The following is a 24075-nucleotide window of genomic DNA, read 5'->3' as shown; positions in this document are numbered from 1 at the left end:
AAAAAAAATTTAGTTCCACGATTGATTCCATTTATTTTCTTAACTTATGGCATTGAATTGTTAATTTTCTTTTTTGTGGTAGTACCTATTAAAGAATAGGTTTTATTGGATAGGGAGATAAGTTCCTGCTTGTGTCCTCTATCTGAGATGTCTATAAAGTTTGATGCCATCTTGTTAAGTCCTGTCACAGCTTTTGCAGCCTTAGAAGTCAATATTGTTAGAGGAACTTGATTCTTCTTACTGTTCTTCAGGGTACAAGTTTAAATTCTCTATTTGTATTTATATTCACTATTGAAGCATGCAACCAGCTTCTCCTTTTGTGTATAGGCTTCAGCCATCTGGTAATTAACTGATAATTTCTCATTTAGAAAGACCTTAAGTATTATTTCCCTTTTTGCCTGATGTGTTGCTATTTTATTTAAAATAGGGAGCGTTCATTTGGTGAGCTTATTTGTGGTTTGGTACTGTTCTTAGTAATGATTTCTATTTAAGTTTACTACTGCATTTCTTTAAGAATCCACGAAAAAGATGGAAAGATCAAGTCTGTGGAAGAACTTCTAGAAGCTGAAATTCTCAAAGTTGCTAATAATGAGAAAACTATTCAGGTATCAGGAGAGAGAAAACGTGTTTGTTTTTTTGTTTATCAACTTTAGTGAATACCATTTAATTTCATGTGTTTGTCTGTGCATTGCATTTTATGTCAATTTCTGTGTTTCCATTGTCCAATCTTGTCTGTTTTGTCATTGTCAAGGATTTGAAACAGGAAATAGAGGCTCTAAAAGAAGAAATAGGAAATACCCAGCTTGAAAAGGCTCAACAGGTAAAAATCCCAGAGCCATAGCATGACAGATTTGTTAGTATATGTGTATTTATGAGCTAGTTAGTTTTTATCTTGTTCCTTAGAAAAAGACTAAGTAGTGTGATGTAAGTATATTGAGTTATGTGCTTTTATTTTTTTTTGCTTGATTTGAGAAAGCGTTCTTGATATTTTAAGCACTGTATCTTTGAACTGTTAATGATTCTTTTTTAGAAAGTTTTGTGTACTAATGTTTCATTTTAGTTTGCCAACTTAAGACAAAAACAATTTAGTAAATCATTTTTAACTTTGTTTTTTAATTGCATGAACAATAATATTTTGTTATAGACTATGTATTGCTCAACCTTTGCTTTTAGAACAAAGTAAAGATTTCATTGGGGGATTTGAGAGGTAGAAATTGTTTCTGGAAATAGATGGGGCTTTGTGAATTTAATTTGATAAGGCTTCATTGAAAAAATGATGAGATTGCATGGAAGAGATCATTCATTCATCCACCAGATTGATTCAGCAGTATTCACTGAGTTCCTCCTACTTGTCAAAGCACTATGTTAGTGTTTGAAGATGATGTGGTGAATTAAATGGGGTACAATGAAAAGATAAAACTAAAACTCCTCTAAATATAGATTGAGTGATCAGAAAAGTCTTCTCCTGAGGAACTGACATCTAAAGTTGTGATCTGAAGGGGCTGTGGGTATAAAAGGTACTATTGAACCTGTGTATGATAAGAAAAGGAGATTGGGCCCTGGCTGGTTGACTCTGTGGTAGAGCGTTGGCCTGGCATGCAGGAGTCCAGGGCTCGATTTCCGGCCAGGACACACAGGAGAAGCGCCCATCTGCTTCTCCACCCCTCCCCCTCTCCTTCCTCTCTGTCTCTCTCTTCTCCTCCTGCAGCCAAGGCTCCATTGGAGCAAAGTTGGCCTGGGTGCTGAGGATGGCTCTGTGGCCTCTGCCTCAGGCACTAGAATGGCTCTGGTTGCAACAGAGCGACACCCCAGATGGGCAGAGCATCGCCCCCTGGTGGGCATGCCGGGTGGATCCCAGTAGGGCGCATGTGGGAGTCTGTCTGACTGCCTCCCCGTTTCCAACTTCAGAAAAATACAAAAAAAAAAAAAAAAAAAAGAAAAGGAGATTAAAGAAGGAAAATCCAGAGTGCTGCTGAGTAGTTGGCCTTGAAGTTTGGGAAAGAAGAGCTCTGATATTGTAGGGAGGCATGTGGACAGTTTAATGTTCTAATTTGCACAATTACAGACGTGTTGTATTATTTAGACTTACTATTCGTAACTATATTCTTTGTCACCACCTGCTCTCCTACCTTATGTTTTTAATTTGTTACTTTTACTGTCAGTGGACTCGAGAGATGACAACATCAAAACATCAAAACATCTCATTTTTGCATGAATAATTTAGTTAGGATCTTTGTAATTTGTAATGTATCTATTTTAAAGTTTATTATAAAGTTGAAAGGATTATGAATTGCTTTTTCTCTGCTTTTCTCTTTGTATTTCAGTTATCTATCACTTCTCAAGTTCAGGAGCTTCAGAACTTGTAAGTAACATTTTTTTCATTTTCCTTGAATATCTCTTTTCTACAAGTACAATTATAATGAAAATTATAGCTTCTTTGTATTTGATTTCAAGTAATATTTTAGGGGATATCAAATTATATCTCAGAAGGCCTCAAAGTCTTAAGTTTTCATTAGGATTTAACCTATAGGCTTTTTTATGGGAATGGGTATAGACTGGGAAGTTTTATTTTTCATGAATTATAATCTGAATATGACCTTAAATTGAGATGATGCTCTTTGCCCATTTTAACAGCCACTGTAAAACTGGCCATATATATATTTCATACTCAAATCAGTTGCAATAGCTGTCTAAATTTGCTGATACTGATTTAAACAACGTTGATAATGAGGTAGGAGTAGAGCTACCCTAATTTATTCAATATCTGCATCTTCAGTGATAGATGGATTTAATTATCCATCTATCTTAATTTGTATCTGTCTATCTTAATTTAATATCTCCAGAATCTGTATGCATTTATACTTAAAATGTATACGTTTTAATTTAATTAGTTTGGGCTGTAAATACAACCTAAAATAATACTTTTGCAGTCTCTGTTAATTTTACTTTGTATAGTCATGTAACATTTTCATTGATAGTTCTTCGTATAACTTACTGTCAGATTGAAAGGAAAGGAAGAACAGATGAATACCATGAAGACTGTTTTAGAAGAGAAGGAGAAAGATCTAGCCAATAGAGGGAAATGGTTACAGGTGAGAAGATAAAAACAAAAGTAAACTCTTGTTTTTAATACTTGAATATCAGTTCAATTCACACCTATTCTTTTTCAGGATCTTCAAGAAGAAAACGAATCTTTGAAAGCTCATGTTCAAGAGGTAACACACATAACTTAAAAGAAGTATAGTATAAACAGATTACCAGCATATTACGTAAAAATGAGAAATCTTTATTTTACTGTATTAGAAAGCAAAGAAGGTAATGTGTTCTGAGGTTTTTCTGTTTTGTTTTTTTTTAAGAGAGAGAAGGGGAGAGAAAGAGAGACAAGAAGGGAGAGAGATGAAGAGAATCAACTTATAGTTGTGTCACATTAGTTGTTTATTGATTGCTTCTCACATGTGCCTTGACCAGGAGCTCCAGCCAAGCCAGTGACCCCTTGCTCAAGCCAGTGAACTTGGGCTTCAAGCCAGCAACCATGAGGTCATGTCTGTGACCCCACGCTCAAATTGGTGATCCTGCGCTCTAGCTCATGCCCAATCTGGTGACCTCGAGATTTTGAACCTGACTTCTCAGCATCCTAGGCTAATGCTCTATCCACTGTGCCACCACCTGGTCTAGCTGTTCTCTGAGTTTCTTTACTTTAAAAATTATTGTTGTTAAGGTCACAGACACAGACAACAGAATATTCGTACCAGGAAGGGCTTGGGGTAGAGGTCATAAAGAATACAGGGAATCAAATATATGGTGATGGAAGAAGAATTGACTTTGGCTGGAAGGCACACAGTGCAGGGTACAGATGATGTGTCATAGAATTGTACACTTGAAACCTATGTAATTATATTAACCAGCTTTACCCCAATAAATTTAATTGAAAAAGAATTGGTAGGCTTCATGACATTATTTAATGTGGAATCAGAATGTTAATTCAATATTGATTAATAAAGATGTATTTTTAACATTTAAAAAATTTGTTGCACCATAATTTTGTTTTTTGTAAAATATGTTCACTTTTATCCCTGTCAGGTCTGTTACTGCCTGATTTGTCAACCTAAGCCTAAAAGCAGTTTCTACCCTTACATTTTCAGCTCATTCTTAAGTGTCTGTGTTTAATTGGTGTATTAATCTATAATCCTTTTAAGAAATGGACATTAAAATATTAAGTTAGAACTTTGTAATTTTAAATTAATTTTTCTATAAATTTAAAACCTCTAAAAAAATTAAGAAAAATTAAAAAGTGAAACCTAAGAAAAAAGTTGTTAAAGAAAATTTATTCTGTCTTTGTTTTATAAATAGCCCAATCTTAAATTCACCACATATAATTGTTTTTATTTTATTGGTGAGGTATTCTGGATATATGTATGTTATAGTATCTCATCTTTTTGATGTTAGAATTAAAAATGTGAATCTGTTTCTTAGATACGTTCTGCATCACGATTTGAAGAGCTTGAGACTGTGTAAGTATACTTTTTAGCCGGCACTTTAAAGTTCTCAATATTTTCCAGAATATGCTTGAATATTATAACAAGTTTCTTTCAATTCATTCACTTTCTTGTTAAGTAGGAATTAAAGTCCTGAGGTAAATAAGCAAAATCTCTGGCATAATAAAACATGGGTCCTTTAAGTGCTGAATTTCAGATAACACGGAGATTATCTTTTACAAACCTTTTTAAGCCATTTTCTGAAATATTTTTTCTGCCTGGTATAAACTGGTTTTAGTATTTTTTTAAACAAAGTATGCAGTTACTGTAAAGAGGTTCAAATTATTTCAAATTAAAATTATTTCAGTATTTGAAATAATATCTTTGAACTAACCAGACGATAATTTTAACCATAATCTTGATAATGGATATTGACTCTTTTCCATAAAAGTAACATTTGGGAAAATGATTTCTGTTGTCATTCCAGCTATGCTATGCTAATCAGTTTATAGTGGTGACAAGGGTATCTGGACTTTGTCTTTCTGGTTCCTTATAGAATTACCTTTAAGAGATTTTGTTTTGATATGATGTTATCAGTCTTTATTGATGTTTGAGAATTGGACTACTCTGTGTCTTTGAAAGTAAGATATTAAGGATATTTATTAGGTCATTGTCTTCAGGAAGACAAAGATGTTTCTATTGCTCATTTGTACAGTTGTTTATCTTGTGGGCATTGTATGACTGCGTAGGTGCTTCTGTCACATTTGCTAATATTAGAAAGATTAGAGACACATTTGTGGCCTATTTGTAGTAGGCATATACATCTTTAGAGTACGTGATTTTAGATTTATTTCTACCTCACTTTTTTTTAATTAATAGAATATTTTTTTAGGGGGCGCAGTTATAGGTTTACATAAGAAAATTGGGAGGAAACTGGAGACTTCCACTGTGACCCCCTTCCCACATATCCCTTAGTATTTACATCTTGAATTAGTTTGGTACATTTATTACAATTGATGAACTGATATCATCATACATTGTTGTTAACTTAAGTCCATAGTTTCCATTAGGGTTCATTCTTTGTCTTGTACATTCTATGGGTTTTAAGGAATGTATAATAACATGTACCCATCATTACAGTATTATAAAAAAATAGTTTGTTGGCCCTGGCCGGTTGGCTCAGCGGTAGAGCGTCGGCCTGGCGTGCGGGGGACCCGGGTTCAATTCCTGGCCAGGGCACATAGGAGAAGCGCCCATTTGCTTCTCCATCCCACCTCCCCCTCCTTCCTCTCTGTCTCTCTCTTCCCCTCCCGCAGCCAAGGCTCCATTGGAGCAAAGATAGCCTGGGCGCTGGGGATGGCTCCTTGGCCTCTGCCCCAGGCGCTAGAGTGGCTCTGGTCATGGCAGAGCGACGCCCCGGAGGGGCAGAGCGTTGCTCCTGGTGGGCATGCCGGGTGGATCCCGGTCTGGCGCATGCGGGAGTCTGACTGTCTCTCCCCGTTTCCAGCTTCAGAAAAATACAAAAAAAATAAAATAGTTTGTTGACCTAAAACTCGCCTGTGCTCCACCTGTCTCTCCCTTCCTCCCTCCTTTCTCACCACTGCACCCCAACCCTTGGGAGCCATTGATCTTTTTACTGTCTCCATAATTTTGTCTTTTCTAGAAATGTCATATAATTTGAATCATATATACTATGAGCCTTTTCATATTGGTTTCTTTCAGTAATATGTATGAAAGATTTGCTGTTTCTTTTCAGTTTTTAATCCTACTCTTCATGTATGCTTTTTTTTTTTTTGACATTTTTCAGGTAGACCTATAAAAATGTTGAAATTCTAGATTAAGGTGGGATAAAAATAACTTTCAGCTCAGCAAATATTTGAGCCTATTATGTGCCCTCTGGCACTGAGAATACCAGAATGATTAAAATGGGTTTCTGGCCTGAGGAAATATATAGTTAAACAGATCATTTAATAGTGTTAAGCATTATGCTAGACAGGTCTGTGTTTAGGATGACAAAGGCAATAAGGATTCACTGAGGCTATACATACATAATGTATGTTGGATTAGAGAGAACCAGATTAAATTACATATAGCATCTCTTCAGTACAAAGGGTTGGGAGTGAAATTCTAGGGTCAACTAATTTTATTTTATTTATTTTTTTAATTAATTTATTCATTTTTAGAGAGGACAGAGAGAGGGAGAGAGAGAGACAGAGAGAGAGAGAAGGGGGGAGGAGCTGGAAGCATCAACTCCCATATGTGCCTTGACCAGGCAAGCCCAGGGTTTTGAACCGGCGACCTCAGCATTTCTAGGTTGACGTTTTATCCACTGCGCCACCACAGGTCAGGCCAAGGGTCAACTAATTTTAGATTTTCCTCGTAGATAAAGCCATAGTTGCCTTGGAACTGTTAAGTATAAAATAAACTGTAGTAGTCTTAGGATGTACTTGGTTTTGAGGTGAATAATTCTGACAATAATTGTCTTTTAAAACAAATTTATAAGTTGCTGTAATATGGGAATAAAGCTGATTGGCATTATTTCTGCCTTTTTTTTTTTTTACAGATGAATTAGAGCCTGTTTTTTGTTTTTTTTTAATGTGTATAACTAAAAGGTCTTTGTAAAAATTCTAGGTTGAAAGAAAAGGAAAATGAAATGAATAGAGTGGAAAGTATGCTTTTAAAAGAGAGGGAGAGTGATATTCCTAGCAAAACAAAGTTGCTACAAGTGAGTATGTTTACTTAAAATTATTGTGTGAATTATTGTCTTGAATATTTTAAAATAATTTTAACTACTACAAAAGAAAATAGAATACAGAGTAACTCTTACTCCCACACAACTTCTGGGCTTTATTCCTCAAAGATGATTTACTATCATTTGTGTATCTTTTGAGAAAGTGCCCATGCATGTGTTTGCACACTTAATTGTTTTTTATATTTAACTATAGATACTTTAATATTTTGCTCCCTCCCCTCAATTAATGATGTTTCTGAGATCTTCTCACATAGGTACTTTTCTGTCTCACTTTTAATGATATTTTGTTATATGGTTGTATCACACTAGTTTATGGGTACCTAGATTTAGAGTTGTGTTTCTTATTACCACAGTTCTGCAGTGCATATTCTTACATGCATCTAAAAATTCCTAGAAGTGATTATTTTAGACAAATCAAAAGTTTATGCAGAATTGGTTTTTTTTCCTTTTTTTTTTTTTAAGAGATGAGAAACATCATCTTATAGTTCTGTTACTTTAGTTGTTCATTGAGTACTTTTTATATGTGCCTTGACTGGGGTGGGGTGGAGCTCAAGCCAAGCCAGTGAACCCTTTTTCAAGCCAGTAACCTTGGGCTTCAAACCAGTGACCTTTGGGATCAAGCCAGCAACCAGGGGATCATGTCTATGATCCCATGATCAAGCCAGATGAACCCACACTTAAGCCGGTGACCTCGGGGTTTCAAACCTGGGACCGCAGCATCCCAGATCAACTCTCTGTCCACTGTGTCACCAGCAACAGGCTCTTTTCCGTTTGAAAGAGATGGTTAAAATAGAAAATCAATATATTCTTTACCTTCATGTTCAAAGTATTTCAAAACATTTATTTGAAGTGGTAGCAAATTTTAGATGCCTGCATTTCTCAGGCTACTCTAGTTCACATTTCATCTCCAAGTGTTAGTTCTGTCAGATTCCCTCACCTTCCTATGTAGATGTACTTTAAATTTGTTAGATAATACTAAATAATGCTCCAAAAGTATTTTTACTAATTTACATTCTCACCAACTGAGGGCCGTTTCCTTTGCATCTTCTCCAACACTGACACACATGAAAACATTTGGTATTATGCTTGATAAATGGCCAGATTGTTTTAATTTGCATTTTGAATGTGAGAGAAGGTAAGCAGTCTTCCTTTTATATATGAATTGGCCTTTAATTTTTTCCATATATTTTTTCCTCCAGGTTAACTTTTTCTTATTTATAAGATCCCTTTTAATACAGGGGAAATTAGTCTTTTCATATGTGAGGTGGTATTTTTTTTTTTTTTTTTTTTACAGAGACAGAGAGAGAGAGAGAGAGGGATAGACAGGGACAGAAAGACAGAAATGGAGAGATGAGAAGCATCAATCATTAGGATTCTGTTGCGCATTGCGACACCTTAGTTGTTCATTGATTGCTTTCTCATATGTGCCTTGACCACGGGCCTTCAGCAGACCGAGTAACCCCTTGCTCGAGCCAGCGACCTTGGGTCCAAGCTGGTGAGCTTTGCTCAAACCAGATGAGCCTGCGCTCAAGCTGGCGACCTCGGGGTCTCGAACCTGGGTCCTCCGCATCCCAGTCCGAAGCTCTATCCACTGTGCCACCGCTTGGTCAGGCTGTGAGGTGTTATTTTTAACACTTCATTTGTGTTTTTACCCCCTCTTTTGAAAATTGAAAAGTTTTGTGTACTCCAGTATAAGTAATATTTTGAGTTTTAAGTCTTGGGATGAAAGGTATCTCTCATGTTATGATCATAAAAATATTTTCATGTTTCTTCTACTACATGTATGATTAATTTTTTCTTTAGATGTTTTATTCATATGTACTTTATTTGAGTAAGTTTATAACATTTTTACTTAAAAAAAAAGGCAAGCTACATTATTAAAAAATAATCCATGATTATTTTACTGCAGTAGTTCTGCCAACTAAAGGACATTTAGGACTATCTGGAGACATTTGTGGTCGCCACAGCTGGTGGAGGGCTGCTGCTGGTACCTAGTGGATGGAGACCAGGGCACTGCTAACCATCCTACAGCACATGGGACAGCACCCCATGACGAAGTGTAGCTCTCCCAAAACATCACTAGAATTTGTCCTACTTGTTTGAAATGTCACCCTAGACTAAATTCTTCTAGGTGTTTGGGTCTGCTTCTGGATCCTGTTTTCTTCCATTGAGATATACTTCTTCCAGGCTAGTGCAAAATAATCACTCATTTCATAACTAGGGCTTATACCCTTTCAAAGTTATTATTACTTTAGAATTTTCCTGGCTTGTATGATATGTTTTAAAAGTTTATATGGAAAATAAAAATCTCTATTCATATATTAATGTTTAATTTTTGTTTAAATTAGGAGGTACAAGATGCAAATAAATTGTTTAAATGCCAAACTGAGCAGCTTCAGCAACAGAACTACCAACAGGTAGGTACTAATAGATAGCTTGCCATTTATTTATGTGGTCAAAAATTATATAGACCTTCATGGTCTATAAGTAGTCTTTGCCATTTTGCCTTTTCATTGAGTATAAAGGATGTTTTTAATTTATAGATGTTTGTTAAATTCCCTGAAAAACAAAGCAGTTTGCTGTGTCATAACATCCAAGATAAAATCTACAATTTATAAAGTGTACACAAATAATATTAGTCTTCATTCCAGATCTGTTATGTATCTGTGTATGTTTCCAGATCTTCTAGAAGGCAGTTTTAACTTACCATATTTCCCCATGTATAAGACGCACTTTCCCCCGAAAAATTTGAGGTCTACAAACTGGGTGCGTCTTATATAGTGGTCGTGGATATTTTTTACTTGCATTTCTGCTTTTTTGCACTTGCTTTTGTGCTCATTGTTGAAGACAGTGATTCCTCCTTAGATACAGATGAGGACAAGCTAATGGATGGGAGTTTTGACAGTCATGAGGAGTTGTATGAATTTTATGATGAATAAAACTTGAGTTCAGTAACTTTATGTAATACCTTTTTATTCCAAATTTTGGGCCCCAAAATTAAGGTGTATCTTATACACGGGATTGTCTTATACATGGGAAGTACAGTATGTGTATACCCCACCGCTCCTTTCCCTGAACAAAACATCAGTAATTGGAAAGAAACTAAGAAATGTGTACTATTATAAGTAATTGTTTACCACTATTTTTTGTGTGTGTGACAGAGAGAGAGGGACAGATAGGGACAGACAGACAGGAAGGGAGAGAGATGAGCAGCATCAATTCTTCGTTGTGGCACCTTAGTTGTTCATTGATTGTTTTCTCATGTGTGCCTTGACTGGTGAGGGGGGGGCTCCAGCCAAGCCATTGACCCCTTGCTCAAGTCAACGACCTTTGGGTACAAGCCAGCAACCATGGAGTCATGTCTATGATCCCATGCTCAAGCCAGCAACCTTGTGCTCAAGCTGCTGAGCCTATGCCCAAGCTGGATGAGCCCATGCTCAAGCTGGCAACCTAGGTATTTTGAACCCGGGTCCTCAGTGTCCTAGGCTGACACTCTAGCCACTGCACTATGGCTTGATCAGGCCCAAAATATCTTTTAAATTAATTTATCAACACATACGGATAAACTAGAAAGTATTTTGAGGAGCAAAAAAATTAGTTCCCATTGACAAGGAGCTTATATTAGTTTAATTTGAGATATAGTCATCAAGGAATAAATATCATGTGAAGGGCCATATACTTTTATATTATAATATGTAATATTTACTTTTGTAACATGCAAGTTAACTTTTCTGAATTTTTCTTCTACTTCACTTAGGATAGTTTTTGACCTTTGGAAGCTTAGTGTAGTCCAGGCATCCCCAAACTACGGCTCGCGGGCCGCATGCGGCCCCCTGAGGCCATTTATCTGGCCCCTCTCCGCACTTCTGGAAGGGGCACCTCTTTTATTGGTGGTCAGTGAGAGGAGCACTGTATGTGGCGGCCCTCCAATGGTCTGAGGGACAATGAACTGGCCCCCTGTGTAAAAAGTTTTGGGACCCCTGATAGTCAAACAAATATACAGTATGAAAGTTTTAAAGTGTTAACTCAGTGCTTTATACCTTGTAGGACATTGATAAATATTTGTTAAATGAAAATTTTAAGTATGTATTGACAATGTAGATTTTATCTAGCACTCAGTACATTTTACAAATTTTTATTAAAATTACCTGGTGACATACAGAATATATGGTATTTTTACCTTTGGTAAAATATACCTTTTTTATATATTTTTTGCAAGAGAGACAGAGGGAGGGACAGACACATCTGGAGGGAGAGATGACAAGCATCAACTCATAGTTATGTTATCTTAGTTGTTATTAATTGCTTTCTCATATGGACCTTGACCAGGGGGCTCTACTTGAGCCAGCAGCCCCTTGCTCAAACCAGCAACATTTGGGCTAAAGCCAGCAACCATGAGGTCATGTCTATGATCCCTCATTCAAGCTGGTGACCCTGTGCTCAAGCTGATGAGCCTGCACTCAAGCTGGTGACTGTTGGATTTCAAACCTGGTTCCTCAGCATCCCATTTTGCTGCTGTATTCACTGTGCCACCGCCTGGTCAGGTGGTGTTGTCTTAATTTATGTCTGAGAAGTTAATTTTCAAAAGTCTTCTGAAAAGCTTTGTTTTGAAATAACATTTAATTAAATCTTTTTAATAGGCATCTACTTTTTCCCCACATGAAGAACTATTAAAAGTGTAAGTAACAATATTGATTCATAATTTGAGGAGTGGTAACGTTTTATATACAATAATTCTAAAACAATTTAATTAACTGCAAATAGTCACTAAATTTTTACAATTCTATGTAGATCTTTTCAACTACAGATCAGTAGAGCTCAGCTGTGCCTTTGGCAGAGCTAATGTATCTTTTTATGGTATTTGGATTTCTTTGAACATTTTGCTGGGAAATTTTGATTCTTTTATAGGCATTCAGAAAGCATCTAATCACATTAAACTATAGTTGGAAGGCTTTACTTATTTTTATTATTTATTTATTCATTAGAGAGAGAGAGAGAGAGAGAGAGAGAGAGAGAGAGAGAGAGAGAGAAGGGGGAGGAGCAGGAAGCATCAACTCCCATATGTGCCTTGACCAGGCAAGCCCAGGATTTTGAACCGGCAACCTCAGCATTTCCAGGTTGACGCTTTATCCACTGTGCCACCACAGATCAGACGAAGGCTTTACTTATTTAACCTAAATTATCTCATTCATCATCGTGGAATTGAAATGATGAAAATTTTGGTTTATCTTATGCATTTTAAAAATCTTATGATCTTTGTGGTTGCTCTCTTTTAAAGGAGACTTTTTTTCTTTAACTGAAACTTTTCTTTTATTGTTGGCCTGTATTTTTCTCTAAGAGGCTATATTTAAGGTCATTTCAGATAAGTTGGTATGTTTCAACATGTTAAATGTCAATCACACTAATTAGGTGATATAAGTAAACTCAATATTATTCCATTATTCCATCATTACTTGTTTACAAAGTTGGTGGTTTACTTGTGTAGAATTATTTACTCTCAAATTAGGTCTTGAGTTTGACCGTATAGAGCAAGCGACAAATGCTTTTCTGTAAATGTTCTGATGGTGAATATTTTAGGTTTTATGGGTTACACAGATTTCTGTTTCATTTACATGTATTTTAAACAGTTTTTTAAAAACATGAAAGTCAGCTCTTGGCTTGGGGACCACACAAAACCAGACTGGGGGTCAGGCCCAGAGCCCTAGTTTGTTAACCCTTTATTACAGAGCCTATTCTTAGGGGAAGAGCTATTTGTAATTTAGATTTCTATTCAAGCTGCTCTTCACTATAACAGAGTTCTGAGTCTTTGCCATTGCTTTCTACATTTCTGGGAAATAATTAATTAGAACCAGAAAACTAGGAACCTCAAGATTGTTATGAAAATGACAAGGGAACACCTATCTTATATTAATTGCATACTTTTATTGTGAGTTAGGCAGTTTAAGAAACTCATTTCTTGAACTTTTGATTTTGGAAAATTATTATTTAAGTTCAGCATTTAAAAATCAGTGGTACACTGCTCACACAAATTAGGGTATCAGGGATCGTGCAGATACCCAGTAATTTCAGCCTTTTGTATAGTGCATTTTCACCAGTGAAATAAAAGTTGGATTATCTCATTTGTATAATCAAGCAACTTTCTTTGACTTGTCGTTTGCTTTTCTGATGTTCTTGTTTAATAAAAAATCAAATGCTTCTTTTTACTGCTTCATATTCATTTTAAAATATCCTAGTTTTTCTGAGTAGTATCTTTACCCTTGTTTTATTTCTTTTGTTGTTGTTTTTCTATATTTTTCTTAAGTGAGAAGCAGGGAGGCAGAGAGACAGACTTCCGCATGCACCCGACTGGGATCACCTTGCAAGCCCCCTAGGGGGCGTTGCTCCGTTGCAACTGGAGCCATTCTAATGCCTGAGGCAGAGGCCATGGAGCCATCTTCAGCACCCAGGCCAACTTTGCTCCAATGGAGCCTTGGCTGTGGGAGGGGAAGAGAAAGAGAAAGAAAGGAGAAGGGGAAGGGTGGAGAAGCAGATGGGTGGTTCTCCTGTGTGACCTGGCTGGGAATCAGACCCAAGACTTCCACACACCCTGCCAACATTGTATCATAGAGCCAACTGGCCAGAGCTTGCCTTTGTTTTGATTGGCCTTTTTGATTTTATTATCTTCTGGAAAAAGGTAATATATTTAAGAGAGTGCTTCTACATCAGTTTTACTCTTCTGAAATAGCTATTTCACTACCCTAGATAAAAATAGAAATTCTACAAGTACAGCAGTCCATGCGTTCATGAATTGTTTCTCAAGGGATGATTTCACTGTAGAACAAATGTCAGCATGTCATATTGTTAAAAAATTTATTTAAAGAATTATTTCTGAAAATAAGAATTTATGGATAAGCTTTCTACAGTAACAGTAGTGAAATTTAAATAATTTGCATATTGTTAATCACTGTTTACCTAAAATATTACTGTATATATTCGTATTCTGGTTTAGAATTTCAGAAAAAGAGAAAGAAATAACTGGTCTCCAGAATGAATTAGATTCTTTGAAGGATGCTGTTGAACACCAGAGGAAGAAAAACAATGTAAGCAAATTTTAATCAGAGTAAAGCTTTTCTTTTTATTAGTTCACTGAAGTATCATGGTTCAGAATTTTTTAAAAATCTACTTTTACTTTAAATATTTTTCTTAGTCTTTGGAAGTACTATTTTGAGTGTGGCTTTTAGGGGGAGGATTATTGGGTAATTTTATTGGTGAATAGATTTTTTAAATAAATATATGAAAAGATCCATTTGTGCACTTCTTTTAAAATACTGATGCTATAATTTTTATAGCTTCATATTTAAAATTTTTTTTATTAAAATAGAGTTGACTTTCTATTGACTTTTTATTTGGGAAAATTATTCTTTCAGTTTCACATTTAAAAATCAAAGTTATTTCCTCTTATTTTGATTGGGCTTGGCTTCATTGTACTAAAACTAATGCCAGTATTCAAACCATGTATTTTTAATAATTAAATGTCTTTCAAAGCCTTCTGGGACCTCCTTGTTTTAATTGAGGTGGTTCAAAAATTAGAGGTTCAGGACCTGAATACTTCTATGCTAAAATGGGAAGGGATAGTGCCTTAAAAAATATAAATTTCGATACTTTTATTAAATAGATAGTGAATTAAGGTGAGTTTCTTAAATTATGTCTGACTAGAAGGTGACACCTGTGAGTAGAATACAAACATTTTTAGTAGAAAAGGAATTTTTGCAGAGAAAAGTATGATTGCTAAGACTTAAGCAGTGTTAAAAATGTTATTGAAATTTAAGGGATATTGATAGTAAGTTGTATGTGTTTTACAATATAAGTAAAAATTTCAAAGTTTGCATTAATTTGTTAATTAAACAAATTAAAATGTTCCTGCACCCTTGAGTTTGTCAAAATTAGGTATGTGAATTGCCCTTATGTGTTTATGTAACCAGTAATACTAACAGCATTGCTTGGCCACAATACCGGAGTTGAATTTGCCAGTATACTGCTAACATCCTAACTGTGTTTTATTATCTGCATTCTGAGACAAGGAGGGCATAGTAAATGCCATTCTCACGCAGCAGCAGTAGTTCTGGAGGCACTGATGTGTGAAAGAGCCAGGACACTGGAGGCAAGCACATTGCTAGTTCTGCCACCTCATTTGCTGTGTACACTTGACCAAATTTCTTAGATTACCTTAGCTGTGGAATTCCCATCTATATCGAGGATGTAAATACATGTAAGGGTTGTTGTGAGGATTAATGAGAATAAATGTGAAGATGGAGTGGTACGTAAGTAAGGATTCAATAAATAGTGATTATTGGCTTTTTATTTTTCGTTTTTAATCTGTTTGGATTTCTAAATCTGAAGAAAGACTGAAATATAGCAGATTGTCCTTTTTGTATTTGCTAATGAAATGCTGTTAAAATAGATCTTTTAGTCTTCCGTTTCCAATGACCTCTGTTTCTCTTCCAAGAGAATGTGTTTTATAGCCCTCCTGGTTTGCCTAGATCAAGTAGCTCATACAGTTCATGTCAGGTTGCTTTATGGCATATACATATGACCATGCCAAGAAAGATACAGAAGCACAGTGAGTTACTATGTCATTCTTAGGCAGACTTGAAATGTGTTAATTTCAGTAAAACATATTTAGAGAAAAAAATGATTTGCTGCTGTGGAAAGGCCCACAAGTGATACTGGGTCTTGTTTAAAAATCACATATAAAGCTTTTTGCAATTCTTGTGTATTTGCTCTGTCCTTAATCCTTTATTTGTAATCTTGGTGTGTGTATTTACTTTTGAGTGCTTTCTTCTTTGTCATGTGCACAGTAATTACTTTAAAGCTGGCATATTTGGCATGTATACTAAAACATGCGAAGTGGGCATCTTTACTTTCTCATTCAAATTTCTAAGCATTGCTTTTTATTTTTTTGCTAATGTACATATTTTTCCATTGAAATAATTTTGCAGTAACCAGCATTTAAATGCAGTGCAAAATACTGATGAAGTAAAAAGCAAAAACCTTTCAATAATGGATAAACTGAAATCATTCTTTCTAAAAATGATTAGGACCTTCGGGAGAAAAACTGGGAAGCAATGGAAGCATTGGCATCAACTGAAAAAATGCTGCAGGACAAAGTGAACAAGACTGCCAAGGTTGTAATGCTAACTCCTAGAAACAATCCACTGAACAGAGAGAATCTGCAGCTTGTCTTAAAATCAGACTAAAGCATTTAATTATACTGCAATTTAAATATAAAATCTCCTTATCCATCCACATTTATCACCTCTGCCATCTCTGCTTTTTTCATCTATTCCTTGAATCTTTAATTTTGGGCATGCTAGTTTGTTGTGATCAGCTGATTGAGCTTTGGTTGTTACTGCTTTAAGCTAAAGAGTCTCAGGAGACCTATGCCTCCCATGTAAGCTTTTGTGAGACAGAGACAGTGTTGTGTGCCTTATGGGTTGGTTAAGAAGGCTTCATGAAAACTCAGCCAGAATAATCTAACCAAATTAACAAACACATTTGAATACATAGGATATATCTACAATGCACAGTGAACTCTCCTAGGTTTTTTGGAGCACATCAAGATAACTCAGATAGGTGGAAAATAATGCAAGTTTTAAGTGCAGCGTAGGGATCACCTCTTACTGTGCTTTTGGGGGTTGTTCCTTGGAAGAGGTGGAATTAAAATAAAAGTAGGTTTTGAAGTGGCTGGACAGTTCTGATGCATGTGTTAGGTTTAGTATGGAATGTTATGTACTGTACTACTGAAACATATCTTATTTGCAATGTGATAAAGGATATTATCCTTGAGTTCAAGTTGTTCCATGGGTTTTGAAGATTTCTAATGAATTATAAATAAAGTTGTTTTTAAAGTTTGAGAGAAATGAATATGCCGCTCAGTCAAGCATTTTGCGAATTCCTACCAAGAATAAATGTGGAACAGGAATATTGAATTTTACAGATAGGTTAATAAAGCTCATCAATTATGTGATCAAGTTCAGCATTCTATAAGTATTGTGTGTGCTAAGGTAATTAGTTAAACTTTAAATATAAGTCTCAGTGACGTTTGGAAGACTTATTTTTAGTAGAGTTTATATAAGTTTTAAAATCAAGTATATGTTTGTGGTTATATTTCCTTTAGTGCAGTGGTAGTCAACCTGGTCCCTACCGCCCACTAGTGGGTGTTCCAGCTTTCATAGTGGGCGGTAGTGGAGCAACCAAAGTATAAATAAAAAGATAGATTTAACTACAGTAAGTTGTTTTATAAAGATTTATTCTGCCAAACTTAGCAAAAATCTGACATAAAGTACTTGGTAAGTAGTTATTATTATATGCTTTAACTTGCTATAACTCTGCTTTATAAATTTTATAAAGTAAACTTACTTCCCTACTTTATAAATCACCATTACTGTGGAACCGGTGGGCGGTTAGGAAATTTTACTACTAACAGAGATACAAAAAAGGGCGGTAGGTATAAAAAGGTTGACTACCCCTGCTTTAGTGTAATGGAAATTTACTTATATACTTACTCACCTGGCCCTAATTTTTACTAAAACCTAAACTTGAGACAGCTGGCAGATATTGAGACCAGAGAAATCAAGGCCAGGTAAAACATTGTTTCATTTTGAGTGGTTATAGTTAGTTCTGTCAGCAATGGGGGTTCTGGCATAGTTTCTGGTTTTTATAACTTTGTTTTTCACTATTAAGAGCTTCCTTTTAGCTTTTATTTTGGTAATGAGACTGGGTATCTAGGAAGTACTTATCTCTTAATCCTCAAGAAGTTATATGCTACCTGTTTTAGGCATTCTGGCATATTATTCTTCCAAAAGCAAGCTAGAGTTTTTCCATGCTTCATCATGAGCCTTGGTGATGAGTATAAGAATTTATCTACATTTCAAAACCCAGATATGAGGACAATCTGGCTGTGACATCTGTCATCCCATTGATCGCCATGGTTGATTTAGCTGATTTGGGTGGCTAGGCAGATGTCCCCTTCCTCCCTCACTGTGCTACCCTCCTGAAGCTGTGCGCTCCAAGAGGATGACCTTACAAATGGAGAGGACCGTTCTTCGGTCAAGGGTATAGAAGTAGCTGCGCTCCCCTGTTAGAACCTCCAAACAAGCTCTCAAAACTCACCACCAAATGCATGATGACTTCTTGCATAGCTAATAATCTACAGAGAATAGAATTTAACAATTTTTCTGTATTTTAATGGAATCTAGTCTTCAGATAGCATAGATATAAAGTGGTATTGATTGATCTAGGACCACAAGTTGTGCTGTAAGGCAGTGGTCCCCAACCCCCAGGCTGTGGACCGGTACCAGTCCGTGGGCCATTTGGTACCGGTCCACAGAGAAAGAATAAATAACTTACATTATTTCTGTTTTATTTATATTTAAGTCTGAATAATGTTTTATTTTTAAAAAATGACCAGATTCCCTCTGTTACATCCGTCTAAGACTCACTCTTGATGCTTGTCTCGTAAGTTCGACAATTATATTTAAAAATACCACAGTTTTTATGCTGGTCGCATAATTTTATTTTGTGCATTTATCCGTCCCACCCTAAAGGCCAGTCCGTGAAAATATTTTCTAACATTAAACCTGGTCCATGGCCCAAAAGTTGGGGATCACTGCTGTAAGGAGTAAATAGTCTTGAGGCACTTCAAGAAATGTTAGGTTCACATGAAAAATACTTCATATATATATATGTAACACTTAGATAAAGATAGTAAAGAAATATGATGATGCAGTATTCAATTATTTAATCTTTTCCAGGTGTTAAAGAGGAATGGAAATTGTATCTGCAACCTTGTCAAAAGAAAACTTTTTAGCTAAAACTGTTAGTACAGACTAGATACTTACCTTCTTTAGATTCCTTTTTTCTTGGGAAGTTTTCAAAAATCTTCTGTTCCACATTGTATCTTTTCTGAAGTTAATTTTTTTAGAGATTCCTTTACCATTTCTGTGGTCAAATGGTAAAAATGACCTTTTAATTGTCTCTGAATTGGCAGCTAAACATTTTCCTTGAATGAGTATACCTTATTTTATGCAGTTAGGTGGGGATATTCCTGAACAATAGTAGACTGTATTGAATTATTTAAAATACTCCATTAAAACATCTATTTTTAAAATCCTACTACTAATCCTGAAGAAAATAACAGCTTTTTGTGTGTAGAGAATATGATTAATCTCTAGCTTTATATTGTGTGACTTTAGATTTTAATATTAGATTTTCTTAAATTGAAGTGTATGAATCTTAAATCTGTAGTAGATATCAAAAATCACATTTAAATGGTATATGAGAAACAGGGTTGAGATCTTGCTAGCTTGCTTGCCTTGTCATCTGTTGAACTTCACAAGTGTTTTGAGATTATTTTCTTGGCTTGGTTTAGATGTGTGTTTTTATAGCTCATTTTTATCTTGTAAAAGATAGCTTGAATATTATATTTTTATTTTGTGTGTGATCAAGCCATTATCCTAATTTTGACAAACCATGGTTTTGAGTTAATTGATATCCATTAGATTTGGATTTAAATTCACCAAAGTTAGACATTCATTTGTAATACTTTAAATTTACAGCTGACAGAATCCAAACACAACTGTAAGAATTAGTTTTCTTGATGCTTGGCATTGGTGAAGTAATATGACATCACTTTTTCCTTTCTTTTTTTCCCATATGTACCACCCATCAAATTTTGATTTTGATTTTTTTTTTTTTTTTTTTTGCTTTCTTTAGTATTAGTAGTTTCACCTGGTCTTGAAGCTGGGAATATGAAAGTTGCCATTTTAATTACCAGCATTATAGGCCATCAGTGATGCAATTTTTGGTAGAGATTTGCCAGCCAGTAAGCCTCAATTATATTTCCCAGATGTAGTTTGTTTCAGCTACAGAAAGTGTTTTTTGTTTTTCATACATACAGTATGAAAATTTTAGCTACAGGAAGTGTATTTTGTTTTTTTTGGTTTATTTGTTGGTTTTTTGAAGTGTTCCTAGAAGGGCAAATTACTTGATTTGTAATGGCCATATTGTCCATGTTGTCAGATAGCACCTTTGTTTGATTAATAAAAGACATTATTATTTAGCATGCTTTAGAGCAGGGGTCCCCAAACTACAGCCCGCAGGCCGCATGCGGCCCCCTGAGGCCATTTATCCGGCCCCTGCCACACTTCTGGAAGGGGCACCTCTTTCATTGGTGGTCAGTGAGAGGAGCACATTGACCATCTCATTAGCCAAAAGCAGGCCCATAGTTCCCATTGAAATACTGGTCAGTTTGTTGATTTAAATTTACTTGTTCTTTATTTTAAATATTGTATTTGTTCCCATTTTGTTTTTTTACTTTAAAATAAGATATGTGCAGTGTGCATAGGGATTTGTTCATAGTTTTTTTTATAGTCCGGCCCTCCAATGGTCTGAGGGACAGTGAACTGGCCCCCTGTGTAAAAAGTTTGGGGACCCTGCTTTAGAGGTTTTGCAGATTTTTTTATGGAAGCATTTTGGCATTTTAACATTGGAAATTTTTGACATTTGTTAGTATTAAAATGAATTTTTAAAATACTTTGACTTTTTCCTTCCTTAGAGTTTTTTTTTTAAATTCTATAATCTTGTATGTTTGATTTGATTTTCTGCTTTAGGAAAGACAACATGTGGAAGCTGTTGAGTTGGAAACTAAAGAAGTTCTCAAAAAATTATTTCCAAAAGTATCTGTTCCTTCTAATTTGGTAAGATTAATTTATTATCATTTTTAACTTAACATATTGATTAGAGAGAGAGAGAAAGAGAGAAACCTCGATTTGTAATTCCACTTATTTATGGATTCATTCATTGATTCTTGTATGTGCCCTAACTGGGAATCAAACCCGCAATCTTGGTGTATCTGAATGATGGTCTAATCAACTGAGGTACCCAGCCAGGGCTTAATATAATATTTTTTTAAAACATAGCATCTTTATCGCTATTTAAAGAAGTTGTGAATAAGCAACATTGGCACTCTGCACTTGGTTTCAGTAGTGCACCAATTCCTTATTCTTTTCTATTTTTAACTAGGGTGCTTTGAGTAGTAAAGATCCGTAACTTGATTCAAAACTCATTTCTGTTTATTCAGCGGATAATTTTGTTGTATTTAAATATGAGACATATTATTTAGAAGGTCATAAACATCACATTTGGGAAATAGTGATTTCTTAATGGTTTTTTTTAAGATTTTATTCATTATAGAGAGGGGGGGGAGAGAGAGAGAGAGAGAGAGAGAGAGAGAAGGGAGGAGGAGCAGGAAGCATCAACTCCCATATGTGCCTTGACCAGGCAAGCCCAGGGTTTTGAACCGGCAACCTCAGCGTTTCTAGGTTGACGCTTTATCCACTGCGCCACCACAGGTCAGGCAGAACTTAATTTTTGATGATTGCTTCTTAGTTTTAGGAACACTTTATTTTTTAATTACATGTATTTAATACTACAAATCAAGCTCTTTGTTTCAAAACTCAAGATTTTGGTTATCTGTTAAGATCTTCAAGCAAAAGTCTTGAAAAGAATATACTAGAACAACTTTCTTCATTTGAGGTTATGTGTGTTTTAAGTGGAAGAGAAAAGTTGCTCTAATTCAGAGAATACAGTGAATATTTGAGGGCAGAGAAAACCAGTTAGTACATGTAGTTTCCTAAAATGCTGGTGTAGCTCTCTTTTCAGTTTAATGGAGAATTGTATACATACTCAGAAGTAGAGAGAATAGCATAATGAACCTGATGTGCCCAATATTCTATTTTAACAATATATATATGTGGCATGAATTCATGATACATAAGATCTTGTTTTACCTCCTACCCTGCACTTCCTAGATTATTTTGAAGGAAGTCTAACATCAGAGCATTTCATCTGTAAATATTTCAGTATATTTATGTCTAGAAGATAGGATTCCTTAAATAAAAACTACTACATTTTAAAAAATCCTAAAGTTCATACTAGTCAATACATTTCTTCAGTTGTCATAGCAATTGTAGATTTTTTTAAAAGACTTGATTCATTTGAGAGAGAGAGAAGGAGGGAGGAGCAGGAAACATTAATCCCATATGTGCCTTGGCCAGGCAAGCCCAGGGTTTCGAACTGGCGACCTCAGTGTTCGAGGTTGACACTTGATCTACTGCACCACCACAGGTCAGGTGCAAGTGTTGATTTTAATGAAATAATAACTACTTATTCTAGTTTATTTTAATCAGGACCCAAGTAAGGGTCAAGATGTAATTAGTTTAAGATATCTCTTAGTTCTTTTTTTTATTCCATGGGTTCCCTTCTTTTTGTTAGTAGTCCCCCACCCCTTATTTAAAAAAAATAAATAAATAAAAGCCTGGTGATTTTGTATGCAGTTTCCTAGTCTGAGCTTTGCTGATTGAACCCTGTAGTGCAAGTAGGTTCCTCTGTCCTTTGTGTGTTACATAATTGGTAGTCAGTGGAGGCATGATTAGATTCCGGCTCAATATTATAGGAGTAGAGGGGGTGGGGGAGGAGGACTTCATAAAGCAGTGTTGTACACTCCCATCAGCACAGGAGAGAGCTGAACTCTGTGGCCTAGAAGGATGTTTACAAACTTGAGACAACTAAATCAGTTTTTCAGCTAACTTTTATTAATATGAATCCCAGTGTTTGAAGCTAAGTAGGATTTTAATAGTATCCATTTCATCTTGGTTCAAATTTATAATATGAGTAATTTTTTTTTAAGAAGAGGCTTTTTAAACTAATTTGTGATATGGAGACTATTGTACTATTGTATTATATCAAGGGATGATCTCAGCATCAATTTTTTGTTTTCATTTTTAACCCTTTGAGTAGTGAGTTTTTTTTATGCTCGCTGATCCCCGGGAGTGATTTTATTTTTCAAAAAATGAAATGAGTTCTACTTACAGTTTTATTAATTAAAATCATGTTTGTTTGATAACCAATTTATGGAAACAAGAAGAACATACATTTGCCTTTTTTAAATGTTGCCTTATACATGTGCAATCAATCATACTCTGGATGGTCAGGAGGCATGAGGATGTACATGAACGTTCGTACTATTCAAAGGGCTAATTCTCATTTGATAGAGTGGAAAGAATCCTTATTCAGCCACATAAAGAAAGCTTTAAATTATAGCAGTTAATAGAAGTTTAATTTGTATTCTTTTTTTCTTAGGTTAGAGTTAGACTAAACCGAAGACTTAAGAAAGGGCTAAGAGGAAATTTGATTTAAATACTAACATATAAATGCTCTATCAAAGTTTAAAATTTAGATAAGAAGCATCAAAAATTTGTTCTGAAATTTAGATGGACTAAAAGTATAATTCATGCCTTATGATTACATCAACTAACCTGTCAGCACAAATAGTTTTTGTTGGTTTAAACAAGTAAATGTTTGTGTATTCTAGTCATTTCTCATTATGATTTTAAAAGCCCTTCATAATATATATTTATTTTGAAAAATTCAGAATTCCTGAAGCCCTTTCAGAGAATTTATAGTCCTTTAAATAGAGTATCTTCAATTAAACTTCTAGTTTATGAATTCAGAATACTTAGTTTTTGAGAAATCGTTTATTTGAGAAAAATGTTTTAAAAAGTGATTCATTCAGGATTTTCTATGTTTTAAAGATGGAATCTGTTATTCCTAGTGCTAGTAGTAAGTGGGAAGGCTGGATTTGAGCCCAGGTCTTCTACTTATAAGTCCATAATTAAGTTGCAGATATCCTTGATTTGGGTAGATAAGATTTAATTTCAATGGTAGGTATCTAGATATGTTTTTAGTATTTATTTTCTAGTCTTGGTTATGTACTCTGTATGCATTATAGTCTTTGAAATTTCCAGGGAG

The 24075-nt window shown here is 35.1% G+C and overlaps 1 protein-coding gene across 10 annotated transcripts in view; it reads left to right on the top strand.

Annotated features, from left to right (window-relative positions):
* The window catches only part of KTN1 (kinectin 1), a 122251-nt gene that overhangs the window by 81308 nt on the left and 16868 nt on the right, over positions 1-24075 (top strand). For 4 of the 10 annotated variants that reach the window (XM_066344592.1, XM_066344594.1, XM_066344590.1 and 1 more), the window contains 12 exons: positions 515-605; positions 752-820; positions 2325-2362; positions 3002-3092; positions 3171-3215; positions 4474-4511; positions 7107-7200; positions 9576-9644; positions 11868-11905; positions 14216-14306; positions 16305-16391; positions 20877-20963. In XM_066344592.1, coding sequence (XP_066200689.1) covers positions 515-605; positions 752-820; positions 2325-2362; positions 3002-3092; positions 3171-3215; positions 4474-4511; positions 7107-7200; positions 9576-9644; positions 11868-11905; positions 14216-14306; positions 16305-16391; positions 20877-20963 — 838 coding nt within the window. The remainder of the gene's footprint in view (positions 1-514; positions 606-751; positions 821-2324; positions 2363-3001; positions 3093-3170; positions 3216-4473; positions 4512-7106; positions 7201-9575; positions 9645-11867; positions 11906-14215; positions 14307-16304; positions 16392-20876; positions 20964-24075) is intronic. The other 6 variants (XM_066344600.1, XM_066344593.1, XM_066344598.1 and 3 more) reach the window with 3 other exon arrangements.

The sequence above is a fragment of the Saccopteryx leptura genome, chromosome 6 (genome assembly GCF_036850995.1).
Source record: "Saccopteryx leptura isolate mSacLep1 chromosome 6, mSacLep1_pri_phased_curated, whole genome shotgun sequence".
Classification (NCBI taxonomy): Eukaryota; Metazoa; Chordata; class Mammalia; order Chiroptera; family Emballonuridae; genus Saccopteryx; species Saccopteryx leptura.
This window is presented reverse-complemented; position numbering and strand designations above follow the sequence as displayed.